The 27,674-nt window shown below is 38.1% G+C and overlaps 3 protein-coding genes across 3 annotated transcripts; all 3 read left to right on the top strand.

Annotated features, from left to right (window-relative positions):
- Positions 1–1,059: 1,059 nt before the first annotated feature.
- Positions 1,060–5,811, top strand: LOC103972729 (putative disease resistance protein RGA4). Its single transcript, XM_065140906.1, has 2 exons — positions 1,060–5,102; positions 5,618–5,811. The coding sequence occupies exons 1-2, from the start codon at positions 1,220–1,222 to the stop codon at positions 5,674–5,676; spliced, it is 3,942 nt and encodes a 1,313-aa protein (XP_064996978.1). The 5' UTR covers positions 1,060–1,219; the 3' UTR covers positions 5,677–5,811.
- A 3,665-nt stretch (positions 5,812–9,476) lies between these two features.
- On the top strand, positions 9,477–15,487 carry LOC135633970 (disease resistance protein RGA2-like). Its single transcript, XM_065144030.1, has 2 exons — positions 9,477–14,797; positions 15,309–15,487. The coding sequence occupies exon 1, from the start codon at positions 9,753–9,755 to the stop codon at positions 14,775–14,777; it is 5,025 nt and encodes a 1,674-aa protein (XP_065000102.1). The 5' UTR covers positions 9,477–9,752; the 3' UTR covers positions 14,778–14,797; positions 15,309–15,487.
- A 6,376-nt stretch (positions 15,488–21,863) lies between these two features.
- On the top strand, positions 21,864–27,128 carry LOC135634335 (putative disease resistance RPP13-like protein 1). Its single transcript, XM_065144747.1, has 2 exons — positions 21,864–26,386; positions 26,921–27,128. Exon 1 carries the CDS (start codon positions 21,892–21,894, stop codon positions 26,383–26,385), a length of 4,494 nt encoding a protein of 1,497 aa, XP_065000819.1. The 5' UTR covers positions 21,864–21,891; the 3' UTR covers position 26,386; positions 26,921–27,128.
- Positions 27,129–27,674: the final 546 nt, after the last annotated feature.

Genomic DNA, 27,674 nt, shown 5'->3' with positions numbered 1-27,674 from the left:
ATAACAAATTTGTCCATACACATTTTAATATAGCGTAAATGTTCCGATATATTTTGTTCCTCCACCTATGTTACTCCCATTGACATCAATCTAATAAGACCTAATTACTGTTAGTCTGAATTAAAAAATATATAAAATTGTTAAATTTCTACAAAACTGTTGTATTATCAATTATTTCTCCTCTATCATATTAGGTTTCTTTTTTTTTTCTTTTTCACTTACCCTCTCATGACATCGAAATAAAATAATTTTTGAAGAACAATATCAAATATTAGAAAAATTGGAGACTAATAAAATGACATCATTGAAGAGTGTGGAAGCCTCCAAATATCAATTACTATATATATATATATATACCTCATTCTTGAAGTTCAGCTCTACAAGAAGTAGATACACATTGTGATTTACGATCATAAGAAATCAAGGAAAATTTTCTTCCAAATTTCTACCCAAAGAAGAAGAAAAAAACACAGTTTTCATGTATTATTATGCTGCAATCAAAGACATCCAATAGTGATTTAATACCCTGTAGTTTATGCATGTCAAAAACATAAGATGATCAGAGATGAAAGCAGAGATATTTTAACCAGCAAGAAAACAGAGGAAGATAGCAGTCTGACTATAGCTCGACTACTTTCATCATACGTAGTAAGCATTTCTAGACTCTGTAGATGAACAGAAAACATATTTTGGAAACCATTACATCTCAAGTAGATGAATTTGCATTCACAGAACATTGTTCACTCATTCAAAATGCATTCTCTGTAGAATATAAACAGAGTTGCAACAGTAACGTCGCCCTGTATTACAACAAGACCATTAACAGGCTCAGACGCAATGACATGTAAGTACAGATGATACACTTATGTGCCCTCATGGTCCAATTTTGAAATGTACTTGGTATCATATCAGATTTCACAAGGAGATAAAACTTGGTATCATATCAGGCATATGATTCTTCATGGTGAGAAGGCTAAAGTGGACAGCAGCAAATTTGGTGGAATTGCTGTCGAAAGTTGTGGAAAATTGTTTCCAATAATTGACGCTGCACCCCTCCTCATGTGCGCAGCACGTGCATCCTCCAATAATTGATGCCGGCAGTTGCTCTTTCGAAGGCTTCTTCTTGAGGAGGAGAAGTCCTTGCCGCTGCAAATATCCATCTACTCTCAGAATCCTCTGCCCTTTGTGCTCGGAGAAGAAGGATCAGCCCTGCACTGCGATGTCGTCGTGGATACTAGCAGGCTTGGGATCGCTCGGAGAGGCTTTCATCGGGAGCTTGATAGAAAAGATCAGCGACGATGCGATCCCAAGGCTGTCGGAGGTGTTCGGAATCGGAGCTAAGCCCGGAGACGGAACTGACCTCCTCAAGCTGAAGACTACTCTTACCGGGACTAAGCACGTCATCGGCAGAGTCGAGAACATGTGGATTAAAGATGAAGACACGAAAAAGCAATTGAAGGAATTGGTGATGGAACTGAAGGACACTGCTTATGACGCTGAGGACTTGCTTGACGAGATCCAGTTCCGGGTTCTGAACAAACAGATGGAGCAACAAGGAGCTCAGGGTGATGAGGCAAGTAACCAATCTTCTTCTTCCGGTCTCTTTCCTTGGAAAAAGATGAAAATTTCGGTTCCTACATTTACCAGTCGCTTCTTCGGTAGAGAAGATGATGTGAATAGAGTGAGGGAAAATCAGATGAAGTTAGATAAAATCACTACTTGCATCGAGGATCTCATTACTACATTAGATGCCGATGAGAAACAGATGATAACGTCAGTAGTGCCCCGAACCACCACTTCCTTTCCGATAGAAACTCAAGTCTTCGGACGAGAGGAACAGCTGAATCACCTTCTGGGACTGTTGGTGCAATCTGCCGACGGATCCGGATCTAGCGACAGTAGCATCTCTACCTTAACTATTGTTGGGATCGGAGGGGTCGGAAAGACTACTCTTGCTCAGCAAGCCTACAACCACGAGAGGGTGAAGGACTATTTTCATCCTAAGGTCTGGGTCTGTGTATCCGACAACTTCAACGTGGAGAGGCTTACCAAAGAGATCATAGAATCCTTGACCCGAAAAAGGTGTGATCTCAATAACTTCGATACACTTCAGGTGGAAGTTAAGGAGAAGTTGACCTCAAAAAGGTTCCTTCTTGTCCTCGACGATGTGTGGAACGAGGACAGCCTGAAATGGGAAAGATTTTGTGCACCATTGAGGTACGGAGAACCAGGAAGCAAGATTTTGATTACAACTCGCTATAAAATGATAGCAGAAATGGTTGGCAATCCGATCCCTCTAGGAGGTCTGGATGAAGCCAGCTATTGGAAATTGTTCAAAAAATGTGCATTTGGTTCCGAAGACGCCGGTGAATTTCCACAGCTAGAAGCCATAGCAAAGAAGATCGCTGGCAGGTTGAAGGGGTTGCCACTTGCGGCAAGGACGGTAGGCGGGTTGTTGAAGGCGCAGATGAATGAGAAGCATTGGAGAAACATCGCAGGGAGTGAAATATGGCAACTACCGCAAGACGACGAAGGTGTCCTGCCAGTCTTACAACTGAGCTATCGATATCTTCCCCCATACCTTAAGCGGTGCTTTGTTTTTTGTTCCCTGTTCCCCGAAGATCGTCTGTTTTATGAATCAGACTTGATCCAGCTTTGGATGGCAGAAGGCTACGTTGCTCAAGACAATATGAAAGATAACATGACACTGGAGGCTGTAGGAAGCGGCTACTTCCGTGAGTTAGTGAACAGGTCATTCTTTCAGGAAGCTCCTTGGGCATCGGCATATATGATACATGACCTCATACACGATCTGGCTCAATTTATTTCAAAGGAAGAGTTTTGCAGGATCGATGATGATGAGTCGAAAGAGATCCCTAATACGACTCGTCATCTGTCGGCAATATTAACCGATAAAATTAAGTTACTGGAGTTATCCTGCTATGATAAATTGCGGACCCTCATGATCAATTATAGAAGTCATTGGTATGGCATTGGAGTCGATGGCTCTTTGTTCCTCCAGTTTGAAAGATTAAAAAACATTCGAGTGTTGATATTGAAGAACTGTGGCTTGCGGGAGTTGCCTGAGACAATCGGTGGATCGATACACCTCCGCTACCTTGACATATCCCACAATCGTCACATTAGGAGGCTGCCAAAGTCATTATGTGGTCTTTACAATTTGCGAGTACTGGATCTGTTTGAATGTGAACTACAGAGTTTCCCGCACGGCATGACCAAGTTGATCAACTTGATGCATCTTAATGCGGAAGACGAAATAATTTCCGAGATAAATGATGTTGGGAAGCTGACTTCTCTTCGAGGATTGTCTTCGTTCAAAGTACTCAAGGATCAGGGACACGAGATTGCCCAATTAGGCGGTCTGAAACAGCTTCATGGACAACTTCGAATTACCAACCTTGAGAACGTTGACAGTAAACAAGAAGCAAGCAAGGCTAATCTGAACAACAAACAGTATCTTGATGCACTAGCCTTAGAATGGGCATCGGATGATGGCTCCAGTTTAGACGGCAACGAATTAGTTGGGTCGGAGGAGGTACTTGAAGGTCTCCAACCACATCAGGCTCTCGAACGTTTGATGATCGTAGGGTACAATGGTGTCAGATCACCCAGTTGGCTGCAGGCACAGTTGTTAGCGAACCTGATAACTCTTTATTTGGAAAATTGCAAAGCATGGAAGGATCTTTCCTGTATTGGACAGCTACCGAATCTCAAGAACCTTAACGTGGGGGGAATGCCTTCAGTGAAACAAATAAGTCATGAATTAAGTACCGAGAGCAAGTTCTTGCCTAATCTGGAAAGGCTAGTGCTGATGGACATGGTGGCTTTGGAGGAACTCCCGAGTCTTGGACAACTGCCGAGTCTCAAGGTTCTTCGCATCGAGAGAATGCCAGCAGTGAAGAAGGTGGGCTATGGATTCTTTGGTTCTAGAGACCAAGACAAGTGTTTTCCTAGCTTGGAGAAGCTCAAGTTCGGGGACATGCCAGAATTGGAAGAGTGGTCTTGGGCTGATGGCCGACAGCTGTTTCCCTGCTTGCGAATTCTTGAAATTACAAGATGCCCGAGGCTTAAGAGGTTGCCTCCCCTCCCTCCTCCACTTGAAACATTAGAAATAGATGAAGTCGGATTGACAGAACTGCCAGGGTTATGGGAAGGAATCCATGGAGGCGGCAGTTGCATAACTGCTTCTCTTTCAACATTGACAATACGAAAATGTCCAAATCTAAGAAATCTGGAAGAAGGGTTGCTATCGCACAGCTTACCAAATATCCATGACATTGAGATAGCGGAATGTGCGGAACTCATGTGGCAGCCGGTGAAGGGGTTTAAAGAACTTACCTCCCTTGCGAAATTGGCAATCCGCAGTTGCCCGAAGCTCTTGAGCATGACGCGAGATGGGGACAATGGCATCCTCCTTCCACCCTCAATCGAGGAACTAGTGCTGTCTGACTGTGGGAATCTGGGAAAATTGCTACTGGGCTGCCTGCACGACTTGACCTCACTCACTCGATTGGAAATAGGCGACTGCCGGTGCATAGAGTCTCTTCCAGCAACGCCGCTGCTTCACCTGAAACGACTTCAATATCTGAAATTTTGGAAATGTGGTGAGCTGAGATCAAAAGACGAGTTGTTGCTGAATGAAGGGAATAAGCAAGTGGAGGGTTCGCCGGTAACTGAATTATGCATCGACGACACAGCCCTGTTCAAACTATCGCTCTTAAGAAGGATACTTCCATCCGTCCGTGTTCTCACAATCTCAAACTTTCCTCGAGCGACGATGTCTGGTGAGGAGGAGCAGTTGTTTCGAAGCCTCACAGCTCTCAGATGGCTAGAATTCAAGGATTGCAAGAATCTACAATCGCTACCGACAGAGTTGCATGCATTTCCCTCCCTTTGTCTTCTAATAATTATTGGATGTCCGGAGATTCAGGCGCTACCTGAGAAGGGGCTGCCGACGTCCCTCAGGAATCTACATTTCGAAGGCTGCCATGCGATGCTGACGGAGCGGCTGGAGAAGCACTTGGCCGAGATGAAGAGCTCGGGTCGATTTTTGGCTCTTGACCAATTGGCGATACGTGAAGGTACATCACATCCAACCATTGCTTCTCCGCATCGATACCATTGGTTTTTCGTTGTTTTCGGATGGTTTTCCTTCCTAGTCTGTGAGACCACTCGGTAATAGCTAGATTTTTATCCAAGAACATATAACTAAATACAAGACTTAGTAAGTGTTTAATTGTAAAAGGCACAATTTATTTCGCTACATTTATGTTTTTTATGACTAGTTATTGGCAATTCTTTATACTACAATTATTTTACTTGTATTACGCTTTTATTATGAAAATATATTTAAATATATGTTGCTTTTAAGAAAAAGTATGAGAAGCATTTTATTTAGCATTTAAAATACATATAAAGTTTAAGTTTTGTAAATTATATGTGTATAAAAAATTGATATTTATGTATATCTTAGAACGCATGCATTGAATGTTTACAAAATTCTTATGTTTTAAAAAAAACTTAATTATGATAAATTTTGTCTGTATGAGAGTTACAATGTTTTCTTTGCTCATATTATTTTTTTTTTAATTTTCAGATAAAAGGAGTTGCTCTGGATATCATTTGAAGAACTATTTAAGAGGATTGTACCTTTAACAGTGTTGTACATTTAGATTACTTTTTAATGTGCTATTTGGATTTGAATGTTATGAACTTTTAAGGAGTTATTGAATTTATTGTAGAATGTAGAAACTATTGAAAATTAGATATTTTGGTATGGTATGTCGTCAATTTTAAGTTTCCATGTCTATCTTTTGTCCAATAAATGCTTTAATTAGGGAAACCATTATTATTCTAATTATAGAATAATTGTCATAAAACTTAAGTAGGTTCTCATAATAATTTGTCTTTTGTTCTTACGAATCAAATTCTTTATTAATGTGGAACATTTCAGAACACGCAACATGATCTCTAAGCAAGTAATTGATTATGAAGTTGATACTATAGCACTGTATCAGTTGACACAATAGAACTTTTCAATGAACATAATATATCATGTCAAAAATCATAATGAAATTATAATCTGCATTGTGAGAGGAGGAGGTAGCAGGCTGACATAACTTATCTCATGGTCATTTTATGGAGATTTAGGAGCATCTTGCCAATCTCATTTACCTCTTTTTTGTTTCTTGAGATGGATTTTGCATCTAAACTCACCTCTTAAAGTCATACCACATGGGGCTGGCAACTCTTTTTTGTTTTAGCAGACATCTCTACAAATGAAGCGACTTACTTGTGGTTTGACGCAAAAAATAAGTAAGGATGATCATAAGGTACTTATCATATTAATTATAACTTACGAGTCATATGGAGCATATGCTTGTATGGTAAAAAATATTTTTTAGAATACAAAAATAGTAGAAAGAAGTAAGAAAAAAAAAAGGAAAGAGATATTGACCCTTAGATTATGCATTGGCACGAGCTACATGTACTAAATCACCCTTAATTAGGTGATTTGCATCTTGTCCATAAAGTATATGAGATCTAACCACCAATCTTTCAATTATTTGAACTTGTTCACTAATCATAAAATGCCAAGAACTAAACTGACACCAAATAGTCCACTTCTTTGTTCTAAAAGTACAATTTATTAGTTAAAATGTAGAGTTAGCAAAAAAGCTCTATAGAACATTGCATAAAAAATTAATTAGCTGAGAGAACTACTCTTCTCTCTAAATAATATATATTTCTATATAATATAACATATGTGGTCGGCCAATTAATAGTCTCATTCCTTTTTCTATATACATACTTTATAAAAAAGAAATTAAGACACCTAAAGATATGTCAAATATCTTCAACTAGATTTCTTATCATCCAAGAGGTAAGAATAATTTTGCATAAGATCCACACGCATACATTCGAGTCTGACTTCACCTAAATCATCTTGATTTCGTTCTAAACAACAACCGATAAATCACTTTTGACAACAATAATCTCACAATAAAAAAAAACACTCTCCTTTTTCAACATACATGCACCAAGGTACACTAATATCATTTTTTAAAATAAATTTTATATCTTCATTATCGATGATAATTAAGTCTAAAAAACTAGTGTTGTAACTAAGACTTTAAACTTAAATCGGAAGATAGTGGTATTAATTTTATGTAGTGATACTATCTTAATTTGTTAGTAACTTTTAATAATTGTAGATTGGAAAGCTTTTTAGGATATGATAATTTTTTATGGTATTAGCAATCTATAGAAATTTGAAACTATATCAAAATGTTGAAATAACTTTAATAATGTTGGGTGATGGTGAATCGTACTCGTTGAGTCGGACGTGAGCTTTGATCATGATGAATATTAGTGTCGACGTCATGTTTCCATATGACCACAATATTCTGCACCGTGGTTTACAAAACGAGTGGCCATCCTTGAGTTATCAACTTACGAAGAATTGATCAACAGATCATAAAAGAAAAGATCTGAGGCTCACATTTAAGTCTACACCATCACAGGGAGCGAGTTCTCCTTTTCATGGCAGGGGGGACATGCAAAGAAGGCTTACAACCATCCAACCACCACCACAACATCAATAGTAGAAAAAGATGAGATGAGATATTTGAATTGTAGGAAAACCAATCATGTTTTCTCGAGTTGCTCGACAGGACGAATACGTTTCCATTGTCAGCATTCTGATCACAATCTAAAGGATTAATCGTAGAGATCTCATATCAGTAAAAGATGAGAGGATAATGAGGAAAACAAGCTTGAGCTTTTGCTCGGACTCATCACGATGCTCAAGCTTCGGAAACAATTATGCAATGTATTATAACTCGACACACTTTTCTATTCCACCATACTTTGCATTTAAGTTGCACAAAGTTTTTCTATATCTTGCGTTTTGAGCACATAACAAATATTTTGCCTATACCATTTACTATATATAAAAAATACAAAACATGAACATAACAATTGATTTCAGAAAAATGTTGTTTACAAGATGTGTTTATATTGCTTTCTAACATGAAAAAAAAATAATTTTTTTGATACATGAGTTATACTATTTTGAATAGGTTATATTGCTTTCTAATAAAGGACCAGAAATAATGTTAACCCTGTAAAAAAAAAAAAAATCAGTGTAACTCAAGTTTTTTTAAAAAAATCATCAAGATTTCTTGGATATCAATTTAAGTACAATTATTTGACCCAAAAACAAAAAAAATAATTATCAAGGTTTTTGAGGGAAAAAGAGTAAACAAAGCATTATTTGACCCAAAAATAAAATAAAAAAACAATTTCAACCTTACGTGGGATCAAATAACTGTAAATTCACATTTTGAATAAATAAAAAAGAAAAAATGGATCAAAATTCACTTAACTGATTCTCAAAGTTTAAAGGTGATTGGAGGGTGAGTTAATTAAAAAAGGCTTGATTTACTCTAATTTTAAATAGGATTTTCTTGATTTTAAACAGAGGATCAAAATCAGTATAATCATGTGGAAAATCAGTGTCGTTGAGACCCTATTTTTAAAAAAAATCATCTAGCGTTTTTTGATAAAAATATTATCTAAAGTACTTCAAAAAGCATTAGAAAGTGATCAATACGAGATGATAGGAATCAACATGAAAACCTATAGAATTTCTTATCCAATAATTTATATTAAAAAAATATATTCATCCCTCCGAAGTTTAAACTTGCATGTAAATCATTTTTCTACATCCTAAAAAGTATTTAGAGTGTATCATCTATTTTAGTAATCATTTATTTTATTTTTAACTCTATAGAAACACCAAATAGTATCATATATTAAATTATTATAATAAATATTTTATAGATTGTTTTTGTAAAGTGGACTTCAAAAGGATTCCTTGTGGGGTCTTCTAGTAGGGTTTGCACCTAGAGATATAGAGAAGGCAAAGATTAAGATATAAAGAAAAAGATAAAATTGACTTAATAAGGTTTGGATTAAGAGAGATATCGACAAATTGATTCATCAACGATAGAAGAGAGAGAAAAAAAAGAATCGATTCACTTTGAACTGATTTTTGGTTTTTTGTTTTAACCACTATTGACCCAACCATTTTCTTTATAGGACTAGGTCAATATCAAAGGTATTTTCATATTTTATAAAAGAATAGATAGTACATGGGTAAAAAGAAATATGATACACTTGATATGAGATAATGAAAAATAATTTTTTTAAGAGAAATATGATACACTTGGTGTAATTTACATGTAAATCGATTTATTACATCCTAAAAAGGTATTCATTCAGAGTGTACCATCTATTTTAGTGGATATTTATTTTATTTTCGAACTCTACACCTATACCAAATAGTAAGAAGACACATTAAATTATCATAATAAAGGTCAAATAGATAATTTTCTATAAGTTGAGTTTAATTTCAGCAAATAAAAATAATTATTGTGTCTACGATCGGAAAACTTTGTTACCATATCCTTTCTCATCCTCGAAAGTCCTACAACTGGTCGAACTCATGCTCCCAGAAAACGAAAGTGGTGGAAAATTGGTTCCAATAATTGATGCTGCACCCTCCTCATGTGCGTAGCACGTGCAGACTCCAATAATTGATGCCGCCAACCGCCCTGTCGAAGGCTTCTTCTCGAGGAGGAGAAGTCGTTGCAGCTGAAAATATCCATCTACTCTGAGAATCCTCTAACCTTTGTGCTTGGAGAAAGAAGGATCAACCCTGCACTGCGATGTCGTCGTGGATATTAGCAGGCTTGGGATCGCTCGGATCGTCCTTCATCGGGAGCTTGATGGGTAAGATCAGCGACTATGTGATCGAAAGAGTTTTGGAGGATCCCGGAGTCGCTGACCTCCACGAGCTGAGGAACACTCTTTCGGGGACTGAGCGCACCATCGGCAGAGTCGAGAACATGTGGATTAAAGATGAAGACACGAAAAAGCGATTGAAGGAATTGCTGATGAAACTGAAGGACACTGTTTATGACGCTGACGACTTGCTTGATGAGATCCAGTTCCGGGTTCTGAAGCAACAGATCGAGCAACAAGGAGCTCAGGGGTATGAGGCAAGTAACCAATCATCTTTTTCTTTTGATCTCCCTCCGAGTAAAAGAAGAAAACTTCATGAACGTGTCGGTCGCCTCTTCGGTAGAGAAGATGATGTGGATAGAGTGAGGGAAAATCAGAGTAAGTTAGATGAATACACTACTGAGATCAAGCATTTCATTGATAACTTACATGATGATGAGAAACAGATGATAACGTCAGTAGTGCCTCGAACCACCACTTCCTTTCCGATAGAAACTCAAGTATTCGGACGAGAGAAACAGCTGAATGACCTTCTGGAACGGTTGATGAAATCGGCCGATGGATCCGGATCCAGCAACAGTAGCATCTCTACCTTGACTATTTTTGGGATCGGCGGGGTCGGAAAGACTACTCTTGCTCAGCATGCCTACCACCACGAGAGGGTGAAGGACTATTTTCATCATACGGTCTGGGTCTGTGTATCCGACGACTTCAACGTGGAGAGGCTTACAAAAGAGATCATAGAATCCTTAACCCGAAAGACGTGTGATCTCAGCAACCTTAATACACTTCAAGAGGAAGTTAAGGAGAAGTTGACCTCAAAAAGGTTCCTTCTTGTCCTCGACGATGTGTGGGACGAGAACAGACAGAACTGGGATAGATTTCGTGCACCATTGGGGTACGGAGAACCAGGAAGCAAGATTTTGGTTACAACTCGCTCTAGAAAGATTGCAGAAATGGTTGGCAATCCGTTCCCTCTAGGAGTTCTGGATGACGCCAGCTATTGGGAATTTTTCAAGCAATGTGCATTTAGTTCCAAATACAACGGTGAATATCCACAGCTAGAAGCCATAGCAAAGAAGATCGTTAGCAGGTTGAAGGGTTTGCCACTTGCGGCAAGGATGGTAGGCGGGTTGTTGAAGGACGGGATGAATGAGGAGCACTGGAGAAACATCGCAGAAAGTGAAATCTGGCAACTACCGCAAAACGAAGAGGGTGTCCTGCCAGTCCTACAATTGAGCTATCAATGTCTTCCCCCACACCTTAAGCGGTGCTTTGTTTTTTGTTCCCTGTTCCCCAAAGATCATCGATTTTATAAAGGAGATGACTTGGTCCGGCTTTGGATGGCAGAAGGCTACGTTGCTCAAGACAACAATATGACGATGGAGGATACAGGAAGCCGCTACTTCCTTGACTTAGTGAATAGGTCTTTCTTTCAGGAAGCTCCTTGGGGATCGATGTATGTGATACATGACCTCATACACGATCTTGCTCAATTTATTTCAGAGGGAGAGTTTTGCAGGATCAATGATGAGTCGAAAGAGATCCCTAATACGACTCGTCATCTATCAGCAACATTAACCGATGGAACTAAGTTAATGGAGCTCTCTTGTTATGATAAATTACGGACCCTCATGATTAATTCCAAGAATTTTTGGTTTGGCTTTCGAGTCGAGAGCCCTTTGTTCATTCAGTTTGAAAAATTAAAAAACATTCGAGTGTTGAAATTGCACGGGTGTGGCTTGCGGGAGTTGCCTGAGACAATTGGTGAATTGATACACCTCCGCTACCTTGACATATCCTACAACTGTCAGATTTGTAGACTGTCGGAGTCACTATGTGGTCTTTACAATTTGCGAGTACTGGATCTGCAGGGCTGTGAACTACAGAGTTTCCCGCACGGCATGAGCAAGTTGATCAACTTGATGCATCTTAACGCAGCAGACGAAATAATTTCCAAGATAAATAATGTTGGGAAGCTGACTTCTCTTCGAGGATTGTCTTCATTCAAAGTACTCAAGGATCAGGGACACGAGGTTGCCCAATTAGGCAGTCTGCAACAACTTCATGGACCACTTCGAATTACCAACCTCGAGAACGTTGAGAGTAAACAAGAAGCAAGCAAGGCTAATCTGAACAACAAAGAGTACCTTGATGAACTAGTCTTAGAATGGACATCAGGCTCTAGTTTGGACGGCAATGAATTAGTTGTGTCGGAGGAGGTACTCGAAGGTCTCCAACCACATCAGGCTCTCAAACGTTTGACGATAGAAGGGTACAGTGGTGTCAGATCACCCAGTTGGCTGCAGGCACAATTGTTAGTGCATCTGGGAACTCTTAGATTGATAAACTGCAAAGCATGGAAGGATCTTTCATGTATTGGACAGCTACCGAATCTGAAGAACCTTTACGTGGAGGGAATGCCAGCAGTGAAACAAATAAGTCATGAATTAAGTACAGAGAGCAAGTTCTTGCCTAATCTGGAAAGGCTAGTGCTGGAGGACATGATGGCACTGGAGGAACTCCCGAGTCTTGGACAACTGCCGTGTCTCAAGGTTCTCCGCATCCAGAAAATGCCAGCAGTGAAGAAGTTGGGCGATGGATTCTTTGGTTCCAGAGACCAAGGCAAGTGTTTTCCTAGCTTGGAGGAGCTCAAGTTCTGGTACATGCCAGAATGGGAAGAGTGGACTTGGGCTGATGATCGACAGTTGTTTCCCTGCTTGCGAAATCTTGAAATTGGAAGTTGCCCGAGGCTTAAGAGGATGCCTCCCCTCCCTACTTCAGTTGAGTCACTATCATTATGTGAAGTCGGGTTGACAGAAGTTCCAAGATTGTGGGAAGAAATCGATGGAAGTAGCAGCAGTATGATCGTTTCAGAATTGAAAATATATAGTCTTGAAGAGATAAAGCTGGTGGACATCCCAGAATGTGAGGAACTCCCTTGTCTTGGTCAACTGCCGAGTCTCATGGTTCTTCACATCGAGGGAATGCCAGCAGTGAAGAAGGTGGGCGATGGATTCTTTGGTTCTAGATACCAAGACAAGTGTTTTCCAAGCTTGGAGGAGCTCACGTTCATCGACTTGCCAGAATGGGAAGAGTGGTCTTGGGCTGATGACCGACAGCTGTTTCCTTGCTTGCGAGAACTTGAAATTGAAAGATGCCCGAGGCTTAAGAGGATGCCTCCCCTCCCTACTTCAGTTGAGTCACTATCATTATGTGAAGTCGGGTTGACAGAAGTTCCAAGATTGTGGGAAGAAATCGATGGAAGTAGCAGCAGTATGATCGTTTCAGAATTGAAAATATATAGTCTTGAAGTGATAAATCTGGTGGACATCCCAGAATGTGAGGAACTCCCTTGTCTTGGTCAACTGCCGGGTCTCAAGGTTCTTCACATCGAGGGAATGCCAGCAGTGAAGAAGGTGGGTGATGGATTTTTTGGTTCTAGAGACGAAAGCAAGTGTTTTCCTAGCTTGGAGGAGCTCACGTTCAGGGACATGCCACAATGGGAAGAGTGGTCTTGGGCTGATGATCGACAGTTGTTTCCCTGCTTGCGAAATCTTGAAATTGGAAGTTGCCCGAGGCTTAAGAGGATGCCTCCCCTCCCTACTTCAGTTGAGTCACTATCATTATGTGAAGTCGGGTTGACAGAAGTTCCAAGATTGTGGGAAGAAATCGATGGAAGTAGCAGCAGTATGATCGTTTCAGAATTGAAAATATATAGTCTTGAAGTGATAAATCTGGTGGACATCCCAGAATGTGAGGAACTCCCTTGTCTTGGTCAACTGCCGGGTCTCAAGGTTCTTCACATCGAGGGAATGCCAGCAGTGAAGAAGGTGGGTGATGGATTTTTTGGTTCTAGAGACGAAAGCAAGTGTTTTCCTAGCTTGGAGGAGCTCACGTTCAGGGACATGCCACAATGGGAAGAGTGGTCTTGGGCTGATGGCCGACAGCTGTTTCCCTGCTTGCGAAAACTTCAAATTGAAAGATGCCCGAGGCTTAAGAGGATGCCTCCCCTCCCTCCTCCACTTCAAACATTAAATTTACATGAAGTCGGATTGACAGAACTGCCAGGGTTATGGGAAGGAATCCATGGAGGCGGCAGTTGCATAACTGCTTCTCTTTCAACATTGACAATACGTAAATGTCCAAATCTAAGAAATCTGGAAGAAGGGTTGCTATCGCACAGCTTACCAAATATCAGTGACATTGAGATAGCGGAATGTGCGGAACTCGTGTGGCTGCCGGTGAAGGAGTTTAAAGAACTCACCTCCCTTGCGAAATTGTCAATCCGCAGTTGCCCGAAGCTCTTGAGCATGACGCGAGATGGGGACAATGACATCCTCCTTCCACCCTCAATCAAGGAACTAGTTCTGTCTGACTGTGGGAATCTGGGAAAATTGCTACTGGGCTGCCTGCACAACTTGACCTCACTCACTCGATTGGAAATAGGCGACTGCCGGTGCATAGAGTCTCTTCCAGCAACGTCGCTGCTTCACCTGAAACGACTTGAATATCTGAAGATTTGGAAATGTGGTGAGCTGAGATCGAAAGACGAGTTGTTGCTGAATGAAGGGAATGAGCGAGTGGAGGGTTCATCGGTAACCGAATTATGCATCGACGATACAGCCCTGTTCAAACTTTCGCTCTTAAGAAGGATACTTCCATCCGTCCGTGTTCTCACAATCTCAAACTTTCCTCGAGCGACGATGTCTGATGAGGAGGAGCAGTTGTTGCGAAGCCTCACAGCTCTCAGATCGCTAGAATTCAAGGATTGCAAGAATCTACAATCGCTGCCGACAGAGTTGCATGCCCTTCCCTCCCTCCGGCTTTTAAAAATAATTAGATGTCCGAAGATTCAGGTGCTACCTGAGAAGGGGCTACCGACGTCTCTTCCAGCTGGAAAAGCACTTGGCCGAGATGAAGAGCTCGGGTTGATTTTTGGCTGTTGATCCATTGGAGATACGTGAAGGTACATCACATCCAACCATTGGTTTTTCGTTGTTTTCGGATGGTTTTCCTTCCTAGTCTGTGAGACCACTCGGTAATAGCTAGATTTTTATCCAAGAACATAAAACTAAACACAAGACTTAGTAAGGGTTTAATTGTAAAAGGTACAATTTATTTCATTATATTTATGTTTTTTATGGCTAGTTAATGGCAATTCTTTATACTATAATGATTTATGATCTGATATATGATTTTAGTTGTATTACGCTTTTATTGTGAAAATATATGTAAATATATGTTGCTTTTAAGAAAAAGTATGAGAAGCATTTTATTTAGCATTTAAAATACATATAAAGTTTAAGTTTTGTAAATTATATGTGTATGAAAAATTGATATTTATGTATATTTTAGAACGCAGGCATTGAATGTTTACAAAATTCTTATGTTTTAAAAAAATACTTAATTATGATAAATTTTGTCTGTATGAGAGTAACAATGTTTTCTTTGCTCATATAATTTTTTTTAATTTTCAGATAAAAGGAGTAGTTCTGGATATCATTTGAAGAACTATTTAAGAGGATTGTACCTTTAACAGTATTGTACATTTAGATTACTTTTTATATGTGCTATTTGGATCTGAATGCTATGAACTTTTATGTGCTATTTGGATTTGAATGTTATGAATTTTTAAGGAGTTATCGAATTTTTTGTATGTGTTGTGAGTGGATTGATTATATATTGAAATATGTAATAAATTTTATATGAAAATTATTTGTTTATATTTTTTTATCTTATATTTCTATAGGCAAATATATATATATATATATATATATATATATATATATATATATTGAGACATTCGATTGATTAATGTATCATGCACAAGTGATAGAACTCATGTTGAAGTTCATATATATCATTATAAATATTTATTTTATTTTTAAGACAGGATGTAGAAATTATTGAAAATTAGATGTTTTGGTATGGTCTGTCGTCAATTTTAAGTTTCTGTATCTATCTTTTGTCCAATAAATGCTTTAACTAGGGAAACCATTATTATTCTAATTATAGAATAATTGTCATAAAACTTAAGTAGGTTTTCATAAGAATTTGTCTTTTGTTCTTAGGAATCAGATTCTTTATTAATGTGGTACATTTCAGAACACGCAACATGATTTTAAGCTATCTCTAAGCATGTAATTGATCAATTGATTATGAAGTTGATACTATAACACTGTTTCAGTTGACACAATAGAACTTTTCAATGAACATAATATATCATGTCAAAAATCATAATGAAATTATCATCTGCATTGTGAGAGGAGGTAGCATGCTGACGTAACTTATCTCATGGTCATTTTATGGAGATTTAGGAGCATCTTGTCAATCTCATTTACCTCTTTTTTGTTTCTTGAGATGGATTTTGCATCTAAACTCACCTCTTAAAGTCATACCACATGGGGCTGGCAACTCTTTTTTGTTTTAGCAGACATCTCTACAAATAAAGCGACTTACTTGTGGTTTGACGCAAAAAAGAAGTAAGGATGATCATAAAGTACTTACCATATTAATTATAACTTACAAGTCATGGAGCATATGCTTGTATGGTAGAAAATATTTTTTAGAATACAAAAATAACAGAAAGAAGCAAAAAAAAAAAAACATTGACCCTTAGATTATGCATTGGCACGAGCTACATGTACTAAATCACCCTTAATTAGGTGATTCGCATCTTGTCCATAAAGTATATGAGATCTACCCACCAATCTTTCAATTATTTGAACTTGTTCACTAATCATAAAATGCCAAGAACCAAACTGACACCAAATAGTCCACTTCTTTGTTCTAAAACTACAATTTATTAGTTAAAATGGAGAGTTAGCAAAAGAGCTCTATAGAACATTGCATAAAAAATTAATTAGCTGAGAGAACTACTCTTCTCTCTAAATAATATATATTTCTATATAATATAACATATGTGGTCGGTCAATTAGTAGTCTCATTCCTTTTTCTATATACATACATTATAAAAAAAAAATCAAGACATATAAGGATATATCAAATATCTTCTAAATTTCTTATCATCCAAGAGGTAAGAATAATTTTGCATAACATGCACACGCATACATTGGAGTCTGACTTTTCGTCTTAAACAACAACCGATAAATCACTGTTGACAATAATAATCTCACTATAAAAAACACTCTTCTTTTTCAACATACATGCACCAAGGTACACTAATATCATTTTTTAAAATAAATTTTATATCTTCATTGTCGATGATAATAAGTCTAAAAAACTAGTATTGTCACTAAGACTTTAAACTTGAATCCGAAGATAGTGGTATTAATTTTATGTAGTGATACTATCTTAATTTGTTAGTAACTTTTAATAATTGTAAATCGGAAAGCTTTTTAGGATATGATAATTTTTTTTATGGTATTTAGCAATGTATAGAAATTTGAAACTAAATCATAATGTACAAAATATTGAAATAACTTTAATAATATTAGGTGATAGTGACTAGTACTCGTTGAGTCGGACGTGGGCTTTGATCATGGTGAACATTAGTGTCGACGCCATGTTTCCATATGACCACAATATTCTGCACCGTGGTTTGCAGAGGAACGACAGCTTGGTATCGACATTTTGAGAATATTTGGATGCACCTAATGCTATAGAACCGAAATCTTATGTCTCTTTATTGCAAAACGAGTGGCCATCCTTGAGTTATCAACTTACGAAGAATTGGTCAAACAGATCATAAAAGAAAAGATCTGAGGCTCACATTTAAGTCTACACCATCACAGGGAGCGAGTTCTCCTTTTCATGGTAGGGGGGACATGCAAAGAAGGCTTACAACCATCCAACCACCACCACAACATCAATAGTAGAAAAAGATGAGATGAGATATTTTAATTGTAGGAAAACTAATCATGTTTTCTCGAGTTGCTCGACAGGACGAATACGTTTCCATTGTCAGCATTCTGATCACAATCTAAAGGATTAATCGTAGAGATCTCATATCAGTAAAAGATGAGAGGATAACGAGGAAAACAAGCTTGAGCTTTTGCTCGGACTCATCACGATGCTCAAGCTTCCGAAACAATTATGCAATGTATTATAACTCGACACACTTTTCTATTCCACCATACTTTGCATTTAAGTTGCACAAAGTTTTTCTATATCTCGCGTTTTGAGCACATAACAAATATTTTGCCTATACTATTTACTATATAAAAAAAATACAAAACATGAACATAACAATTGATTTCAGAAAAATGTTGTTTACAAGACGTGTTTATATTGCTTTCTAACATGAAAAAAAATATTTTTTATGATATATGAGTTATACTATTTTGAATAGGGTTATATTGCTTTCTAATAAAGGACCAGAAATAATATTAACTCTGTAAAAAAAAAATCATTGTAACTCAAATTTTTTTAAAAAATCATCAAGATTTCTTGGATATCAATGCAAAGTACAATTATTTGACCAAAAATAAAAAAAATAATCATCAAGGTTTTTGAGGGAAAAAGAGTAAACAAAGCATTATTTGACCCAAAAAAAAAACAATTTCAACCTTACGTGGGATCAAATAACTGTAAATTCACATTTTGAATAAATAAAAAAGAAAAAATGGATCAAAATTCACTTAACTGATTCTCAAAGTTTAAAGGTGATTGGAGGGTGAGTTAATTAAAAAAGGCTTGATTTACTCTAATTTTAAATAGGATTTTCTTGATTTTAAACAGAGGATCAAAATCAGTATAACCATGTGGAAAATCAGTGTAGTTGAGACCCTATTTTTTTAAAAATTCATCTAGCGTTTTTTGATAAAAATATTATCTAAAGTACTTCAAAAAGCATTAGAAAGTGATCAATACGAGATGATAGGAATCAACATGAAAACCTAGAGAATTTCTTGTGGAGGTACATCTCATCCAGAGAGCCTCAAGAGAGTTCCTTTACCTAGAGATACAAAGATATAAAGACAAAAATAAAATTGATCCAATAAGATTAAGAATTCGTATTGGTAGGGCAGCGAGAACGAGAGATCGCATCAAACCGTTTCACTTTAAATTGATTCATTTTCTAGTTTAACGACTCTTTACCTTAAGTCATTTTCTTTGTAAGGCTATGTTAATATCAAGGGTATTTGTATTTTATAAAAGAAAAAGTATTATATAAGAAAAAAAGAACATGAGACAATTCATTGAGATAAGAGAAAATAGTTTTTTTAGATAACTTATCCAATAATTTATATTAAAAAAATAAATTCATCCCTCCGAAGTTTAAACTTGCTTGTAAATCATTTTTCTACATCCTAAAAAGTATTTAGAGTGTATCATCTATTTTAGTGATCATTTATTTTAGTGATCATTTATTTTATTTTCAACTCTATAGAAACACCAAATAGTATCATATATTAAATTATTATAATAAATATTTTATAGATAGTTTTTGTAAAGTGGACTTCAAAAGGATTCCTTGTGGGGTCTTCTAGTAGAGTTTGCACCTAGAGATACAGAGAAGACGAAGATTAAGATATAAAGAAAAAGATAAAATTGACTTAATAAGGTTTGGATTAAGAGAGATATCGACGAATTGATTCATCAACATGAGAAGAGAGAGAGAAAAAAAAGAATCCATTTGAACTTATTTTTGGTTTTTTGTTTTAACCACTATTGACCCAACCATTTTCTTTATAGGACTAGGTCAATATCAAAGGTATTTTTATATTTTATAAAAGAATAGATAATACATGGGTAAAAAGAAATATGATACACTTGGTATGAGATAATGAAAAATAATTTTTTTAAGAGAAATATGATACACTTGGTGTAATATACATGCAAATCGTTTTATTACATCCTAAAAAGGTATTCATTCAGAGTGTACCATCTATTTTAATGGATATTTATTTTATTTTCGACTCTGCACCTATACCAAATAGTAAGAAGACACATTAAATTATCATAATAAACGTCAAATAGATAATTTTCTATAAGTTGAATTTAATTTTAGCAAATAAAAATAATTATTGTATCTACGACCGGAAAACGACTCTTATAGGCAAAACTTTGTTACCATATCATGCATCTGATTCATGATAGTGAGATGGCTTAAGCGGACAGAAGAAAATTCGATGGAATTGCTTTCTCATCCTCGAAAGTCCTACAACTGGTCGAACTCACGCTCCCAAGAAAACGAAAGTGGTGGAAAATTGGTTCCAATAATTGATGCTGCACCCTCCTCATGTGCGTAGCACGTGCAGACTCCAATAATTTATGCCGTTAATCGCCCTGTCGAAGGCTTCTTCTTGAGGAGGAGAAGTCCTTGCAGCTGAAAATATCCATCTACTCTGAGAATCCTCTAACCTTTGTGCTTAGAGAGAATGATCAGCCCTGCACTGCGATGTCGTCGTGGATATTAGCAGGCTTGGGATCTCTCGAACACGCCTTAATCGGGAGAGTGAAGGATCAGATCAGCGATTATTGTTGTATTTAGAGAATTCCTTTCAAGTATGTATTTAGAGATATATCGAAGACAGATAAATATATAAAGACAAAGATAAAATTGACTCAATAGGATTAAGAAAAGAATTTTTATCGAGAGATCATATCAAATCGATTCACTTTAAATTGATTTTTTTTTCTAGTTTAATGACCATTTTCGTAAGCCATTTTCTTCGTAAGGTTATGTTAATGTCAACGGTATTTGTATTTTATAAAAAAAAAGTATTATATGAGAAAAAGAAAGCATGAGATACTTTATTAAGGGAAAATAGTTTTTTTTAGAGAACTCATCCAATAATTTATATTAAAAAAAATTATATTCATCCATTCGAAATTTAAACTTGCATGTAAATCATTTTTCTACACCCTAAAAAGCATTTAGAGTATATCATCTATTTTAGTAATCATTTATTTTATTTTCAACTCTACAAAAATACCAAATAATATCACATATTAAATTATTATAATAAATATTTTATAGATACTTTTTGTAAAGAGTACTTCAAAAGAATTCCTTATGGAGTCTTCTCATCAAGAAGGTTCCCACCTAGAGATACATCAAGAGAAGAGAGATATCAACAAATTGATTCATCAAGAGAAGAGAGAGAGAGAGAGAAAAATAATCGATTTACTTTGAACTGATTTTTGTTTTTCGCTTTAACTACTATTGACCCAACCATTTTCTTTATTGGGCTAGGTCAATATCAAAGGTATTTTCATATTTTATAAAAGAATAGATAGTATATAGGAAAAGACAAATATGATACACTTGGTATGAGATAATGAAAAATAAATTTTTTAAGAGAAATAATCTAATAATTTATATTAGAAAAATTATATTAGAAAAAGTAATTTACATGTAAATCGTTTTATTACATCCTAAAAAGTTATTCATTCATAGTGTACCATATATTTTAGTGGATATTTATTTTATTTTCGACTTTGCACGAACGCCAAATAGTAGGACATATTAAATTATCATAACATACATCAAATAGATAATTTTCTATAAGTTGAGTTTAATTTCAGCAAATAAAAATAATTATTGTGTCTACGATCGGAAAACGACTCTTATAGATAAAACTTGTTACCATATCATACATCTGATTCTTGATAGTGAGATGGCTAAAGTGGACAGAAGAGAATTTGGTGGAATTGCTTTCTCATCCTCGAAAGTCCTACAACCGGTCGAACTCACGCTCCCAGAAAACGAAAGTGGTGGAAAATTGGTTCCAATAATTGATGCTGCACCCTCCTCATGTGCGTAGCACGTGCAGACTCCAATAATTGATGCCGCCAACCGCCCTTTCGAAGGCTTCTTCTCGAGGAGTTGTTGTTGTGGCTGAAAATATCCATCTACTCTGAGAATCCTCTAACCTTTGTGCTTGGAGAAAGAAGGATCAGCCCTGCACTGCGATGTCGTGGATGCTAGTAACCTTGGGATCTCTCGGATCGTCCTTTTTCGGGAGCTTGATGGAAAAGATCAACGACCGTGCGATCGGACTATTGTTGGAGGACCCCGGAGTCGGAGCTGACCTCCTCAAGCTGAAGACTACTCTTCCCGGGACTAAGAACATCATCGGCAGAGTCGAGAACATGTGGATTAAAGATGAAGACACGAAAAGGCGATTGAAGGAATTGGTGATGGAACTGAAGGACGCTGGTTATGACGCTGACGACTTGCTTGATGAGATCCAGTTCCGGGTTCTGAAGCAACAGATCGAACAACAAGGAGCTCTTGGGGATGAGACAAGTAACCAATCATCTTCTTCTTCCGGTCTCCCTCCTTGGAAAAAGATGAAAATTTCGGTACCTGCAGTTATCAGTCGCTTCTTCGGTAGAGATGATGTGAATAGAGTGAGGAAAACTCAGATGAAGTTAGACACAATCACTACTTGCATCGATGATCTCATTAATACATTAGATGCTGATGAGAAACAGATGATAACGTCAGTAGTGGAACGAACCACCACTTCCTCACCCATAGAAACTCGAGTATTCGGACGAGAGGAACAGTTGAATCAACTTCTGGGACTGTTGATGCAATCTGCCGACGGATCCGGATCTAGCAACAGTAGCATCTCAACCTTAACTATTGTTGGGATCGGAGGGGTCGGAAAGACTACTCTTGCTCAGCAAGCGTACAACCACGCGAGGGTGCAGGACTGTTTTCAGCTTAAGGTCTGGGTCTGTGTATCCGACAACTTCAACGTGGAGAGGCTTACCAAAGAGATCATAGAATCCTTAACCAGGAATACGTGTGATCTCAATAACTTTGATACACTTCAAGTGGTAGTTAAGGAGAAGTTGACCTCAAAAAGGTTCCTGCTTGTCCTCGACGATGTGTGGAGCGAGGACAGCCTGAAATGGGAAAGATTTTGTGCACCATTGAAGCACGGAGAACCCGGAAGCAAGATTTTGGTTACGACTCGCTCTAAAAAGATTGCAGACATGGTTGGCAATCCGTTCCCTCTAGATGGTCTGGATGACGCCAGCTATTGGGAATTTTTCAAGCAATGTGCATTTGGTTCCGAATACGCCGGTGAATGTCCACAGCTAGAGGCCATAGCAAAGAAGATCGCTTACAGGTTGAATGGGTTGCCACTTGCGGCAAGGACGGTAGGCGGGTTGTTGAAGCCGCAGATGAATGAGAAGCACTGGAGAAACATCGCAGGGAGTGAAATCTGGCAACTACAGCATGACGAAAAGGGTGTCCTGCCAGTCCTACAATTGAGCTATCAATGTCTTCCCCCATACCTTAAGCGGTGCTTTGTTTTTTGTTCCCTGTTCCCCAAAGATCATCGATTTTATGAAGGAGATGACTTGGTCCGGCTTTGGATGGCAGAAGGCTACGTTGCTCAAGACAACAATATGACGATCGAGGATACAAGAAGCCTCTACTTCATTGACTTAGTGAATAGGTCTTTCTTTCAGGAAGGTCCTGTGGGATGGGAATATATGATGCATGACCTGATACATGATCTTGCTCAGTTTATTTCAGAGGGGGAGTTTTGCATGATCGATGATGATGAGTCGAAAGAGATCCCTAATACGATTCGTCATCTGTCAGCAACATTAACCGATAAAACTAAGTTAATGGAGTTCTCCTGTTATGAGAAATTACGGACCCTCATGATCAATTATAAAAGTCATTGGCATGACATTGGAGTCGAGGGCTCTTTGTTCCTCCAGTTTGAAAGATTAAAAAACATTCGAGTGTTGATATTACAGAGGTGTGGCTTGCGGGAGTTGCCTGAGACAATTGGTGGCTCGATACACCTCCGCTATCTTGACATATCTCACAACTTCTACTTTAGGAGGCTGCCGGAGTCGTTATGTGGTCTTTACAATTTGCGAGTACTGGATCTGTGGGGCTGTGAACTACAGAGTTTCCCGCACGGCATGAGTAAGTTGATCAACTTGATGCATCTTAATGCAGAAGACAAAATAATTTCCGAGATAAATGATGTTGGGAAGCTGACTTCTCTTCAAGGACTGTGTTCATTTAAAGTACTCAAGGATAAGGGACACGAGGTTGCCCAATTAGGCAGTCTGAAACAACTACATGGAAAACTTCGAATTACCAACCTTGAGAATGTTGAGAGTAAACAAGAAGCAAGCAAGGCTAATCTGAACAACAAACAGTACCTTGATAAACTGGTCTTAGAATGGATATCAGATGATGGCTCCAGTTTGGACGGCAATGAATTAGTTGTGTCGGAGGAGGTACTTGAAGGTCTCCAACCACATCAGGCTCTCAAACGTTTGACGATCAGAGGGTACATTGGTATCAGATCACCCAGTTGGCTGCAGGCACAATTGTTAGTGCATCTGGGAATTCTTAGACTGATAAACTGCATAGCATGGAAGGATCTTTCATGTATTGGACAGCTACCGAATCTGAAGAACCTTTACGTGGAGGGAATGCCAGCAGTGAAACAAATAAGTCATGAATTAAGTACAGAGAGCAAGTTCTTGCCTAATCTGGAAAGGCTAGTGCTGAAGGACATGATGGCACTGGAGGAACTCCCGAGTTTTGGACAACTGCCGAGTCTCAAGGTTCTGCGCATCGAGAGAATGCCAGCAGTGAAGAAGGTGGGCTATGAATTCTTTGGTTCTAGAGACGAAAGCAAGTGTTTTCCTAGCCTGGAGAAGCTCAAGTTCGGGGACATGCCAGAATGGGAAGAGTGGTCTTGGACTGATGGCCGACAGCTGTTTCCCTGTTTGCGAAATCTTGAAATTGGAAGTTGCCCGAGGCTTAAGAGGATGCCTCCCCTCCCTACTTCAGTTGAGTCACTATCATTATTTGAAGTCGGGTTGACAGAAGTTCCAAGATTGTGGGAAGAAATCGATGGAAGTAGCAGCAGTATGATCGTTTCAGAATTGAAAATATATAGTCTTGAAGAGATAAAGCTGGTGGACATCCCAGAATGTGAGGAACTCCCTTGTCTTGGTCAACTGCCGAGTCTCAAGGTTCTTCGCATCCAGACAATGCCCGCAGTGAAGAAGGTGGGCGGTGGATTCTTTGGTTCTAGAGACCAAGGCAAGTGTTTTCCTAGCTTGGAGGAGCTCACGTTCATCGACTTGCCAGAATGGGAAGAGTGGTCTTGGGCTGATGACCGACAGCTGTTTCCTTGCTTGCGAGAACTTGAAATTGAAAGATGCCCGAAGCTTAAGAGGATGCCTCTCCCTCCTAAACTTGAATCACTGTCATTATGTCTTGTCGAGTCGATAGAAGTTCCAAGATTATGGGAAGAAATCGATGGAAGTAGCAGTATGACTGTTCCAGAATATGGACTCCCTTGTCTTGGACAATTGCCGAGTCTCAAGGTTCTTCGCATCGTGGGAATGCCAACAGTGAAGAAGGTGGGCGATGGATTCTTCGGTTCTAGAGACCAAGGCAAATGTTTTCCTAGCTTGGAGGAGCTCACGTTCATCGACTTGCCAGAATGGGAAGAGTGGTCTTGGGCTGATGGCCGACAGCTGTTTCCTTGCTTGCGAGAACTTGAAATTATAGAGTGCCCGCGGCTTAAGAGGTTGCCTCCCCTCCCTCCTCCACTTGAAACATTACAAATAGATGAAGTCGGATTGACAGAACTGCCAGGGTTATCGGAAGGAATCCATGGAGGCGGCAGTAGCATAACTGCTTCTCTTTCAACATTGAGAATACGAAAATGTCCAAATCTAAGAAATCTGGAAGAAGGGTTGCTATCGCACAGCTTACCAAATATCCGTGACATTGAGATAAAGGAATGTGCGGAACTCATGTGGCAGCCGGCGAAGGGGTTTATAGAACTCACCTCCCTTGGGAAATTGTCAATCTGCAGTTGCCCGAATCTCTTGAGCATGACGCGAGATGGGGACATTAACATCTGCCTCCCACCATCGATAAAGAAACTAGTGTTGTCTGACTGTGGGAATCTGGGAAAATTGCTACTGGGCTGCCTGCACAACTTGACCTCACTCACTCGATTGGAAATAGGCGACTGCCGGTGCATAGAGTCTCTTCCAGCAACGTCGCTGCTTCACCTGAAACGACTTGAATCTCTGAGCATTTGGCAATGTGGTGAGTTGAGATCAATAGACGGGTTGCGAGTTCTGGAATCCCTGAGAGAATTGACCATCAAATTATGTCCCAAGCTGTTGCTGAATGAAGGGAATGAGCAAGTGGAGGGTTCGTCGGTAACTGAATTATACATCGACGACACAGCCCTGTTCAAACTATCGCTCTTAAGAAGAACACTTCCATCCGTCCGTGCTCTCACAATCTCAAACTTTCGTCGAGCGACGATGTCTGATGAGGAGGAGCTGTTGTTGCGAAGCCTCACAGCTCTCGAATCTATAGAATTCTTCAATTGCGAGAATCTACAATCGCTACCGAGAGAGTTGCATGTCCTTCCCTCCCTCCGGCTTTTAAGAATAATTGGATGTCCGGAGATTCAGTCGCTACCTGAGAAGGGGCTGCCGACGTCCCTCAGGAATCTACAGTTCATTGCCTGCCAGCCGAGGCTGACGGAGCAGCTGGAGAAGCACTTGGCCGAGATGAAGAGTTCGGGTCGATTTCGAATGTCACCCAATGGGAGATATTAAGGTACATCACATCCAACCATTGCTTCTCCGCATCGATGCAATTGGTTTTTCGTTGTTTTCGGTTGGTTTTCCCTCCGAGTCTCTGAGACCACTCTAACTAATAGTAAAACTAAATACAAGACTTAGTAAGGGCTTACTTGTAAAAGGTACAATTTATTTCTCTACGCTGAATCCTCAACTATATTTATGTTTTTTATGACTAGTTAATGGCAATTCTTTATACTATAATGATTTATGATATGATATATGGTTTTAGTTGTATTATGCTTTTATTATGAAAATATATTTAAATATATGTTGCTTGAAAAAAAAAAGTATGATAAGCAATTTATTTAGCATTTAAAATACGTATAAATTTTATGTTTTGTAAATTATATGTAAACAAAAAATTGATATTTATGTATGTTTTAGAACGCATGCATTGAATGTTTAAATGAGTCTTATGTTTTAAAAAAACATACTTAATTATGATAAATTTTGTTTGTATGTGAGTTGCAATGTTTGCTTTTCTCATATATATATTTTTTAATTGCAGATCGAAGGAGTAGCTCATTTGTGGATATGATTTGAAGAAAGATTTAAGAGTCTTTTGTATTGAACAATATTGTACATTTAGATTATTTTGTATATGTGTTATTCGAACTTGAATGTTATGAACTTTTAAGAAGTTATCGATTTTGTTGTATGTGTTGTGAGTGGATTGATTATAGATTGTAATATGTAATAAATAAGGTTTTTTTTTATCTTATATTTCTGTAGGAAAATTTATAACTTTGTGACGGTGGATTGATGCAAGCTTTCTACTAGCTTGGATGTTGTTATACTTCCCTTTTTGATTGACACAATTGTTTTTGTTTTTATAAATAGAATTGTTTTATAGTAATATGTAGAAATCATCTCGGTTGGGACATCCGATTGGTCACTGTATTGTGCACAAGTGACTGTCATACGCTACGAACACATATTAACTGTGTTCATAACAATTATGAACACAGTTAGTATATATTAATATGAACTCACAAGGTATAGCAGTTAATATATATTAATAGAATTTGGTTCAACACACTCTTCCGTTCCACCATACTTATCATTTAATTTGCACAAATTTTTTCTATGTATCTGAGACCACATCTCTCTTTTAAAAGCACATAACAAATATTTTGCTGTAAGGCAAAAAAGCTGTTTACTAAAAAGGACATCACATGGACATAACAATCGATTTCAGAAAATATATCTACAAGACATGTTTACTTGATCAGTGTGAAGAACAGTTGTCGGACATTTGCATT

This window comes from Musa acuminata, chromosome BXJ3-3, assembly GCF_036884655.1.
Source record: "Musa acuminata AAA Group cultivar baxijiao chromosome BXJ3-3, Cavendish_Baxijiao_AAA, whole genome shotgun sequence".
Lineage (NCBI taxonomy): Eukaryota > Viridiplantae > Streptophyta > Magnoliopsida > Zingiberales > Musaceae > Musa > Musa acuminata.
Note: the sequence above shows the minus strand (reverse complement) of the source record. Positions and strands in the feature narration are given on the sequence as shown.

What these genes read in the sequence shown, in the direction of transcription:
- LOC103972729 (XM_065140906.1), top strand. Translation starts at nt 1,220, where the DNA reads ATGTCGTCGTGGATACTAGCAGGCTTGGGATCGCTCGGAGAGGCTTTC. An exon ending in CCAATTGGCGATACGTGAAG is followed by an intron (nt 5,103 to 5,617) that starts GTACATCACATC and finishes TTTAATTTTCAG; the next exon opens with ATAAAAGGAGTTGCTCTGGA.
- LOC135633970 (XM_065144030.1), top strand. Translation starts at nt 9,753, where the DNA reads ATGTCGTCGTGGATATTAGCAGGCTTGGGATCGCTCGGATCGTCCTTC.
- LOC135634335 (XM_065144747.1), top strand. Translation starts at nt 21,892, where the DNA reads ATGTGGATTAAAGATGAAGACACGAAAAGGCGATTGAAGGAATTGGTG.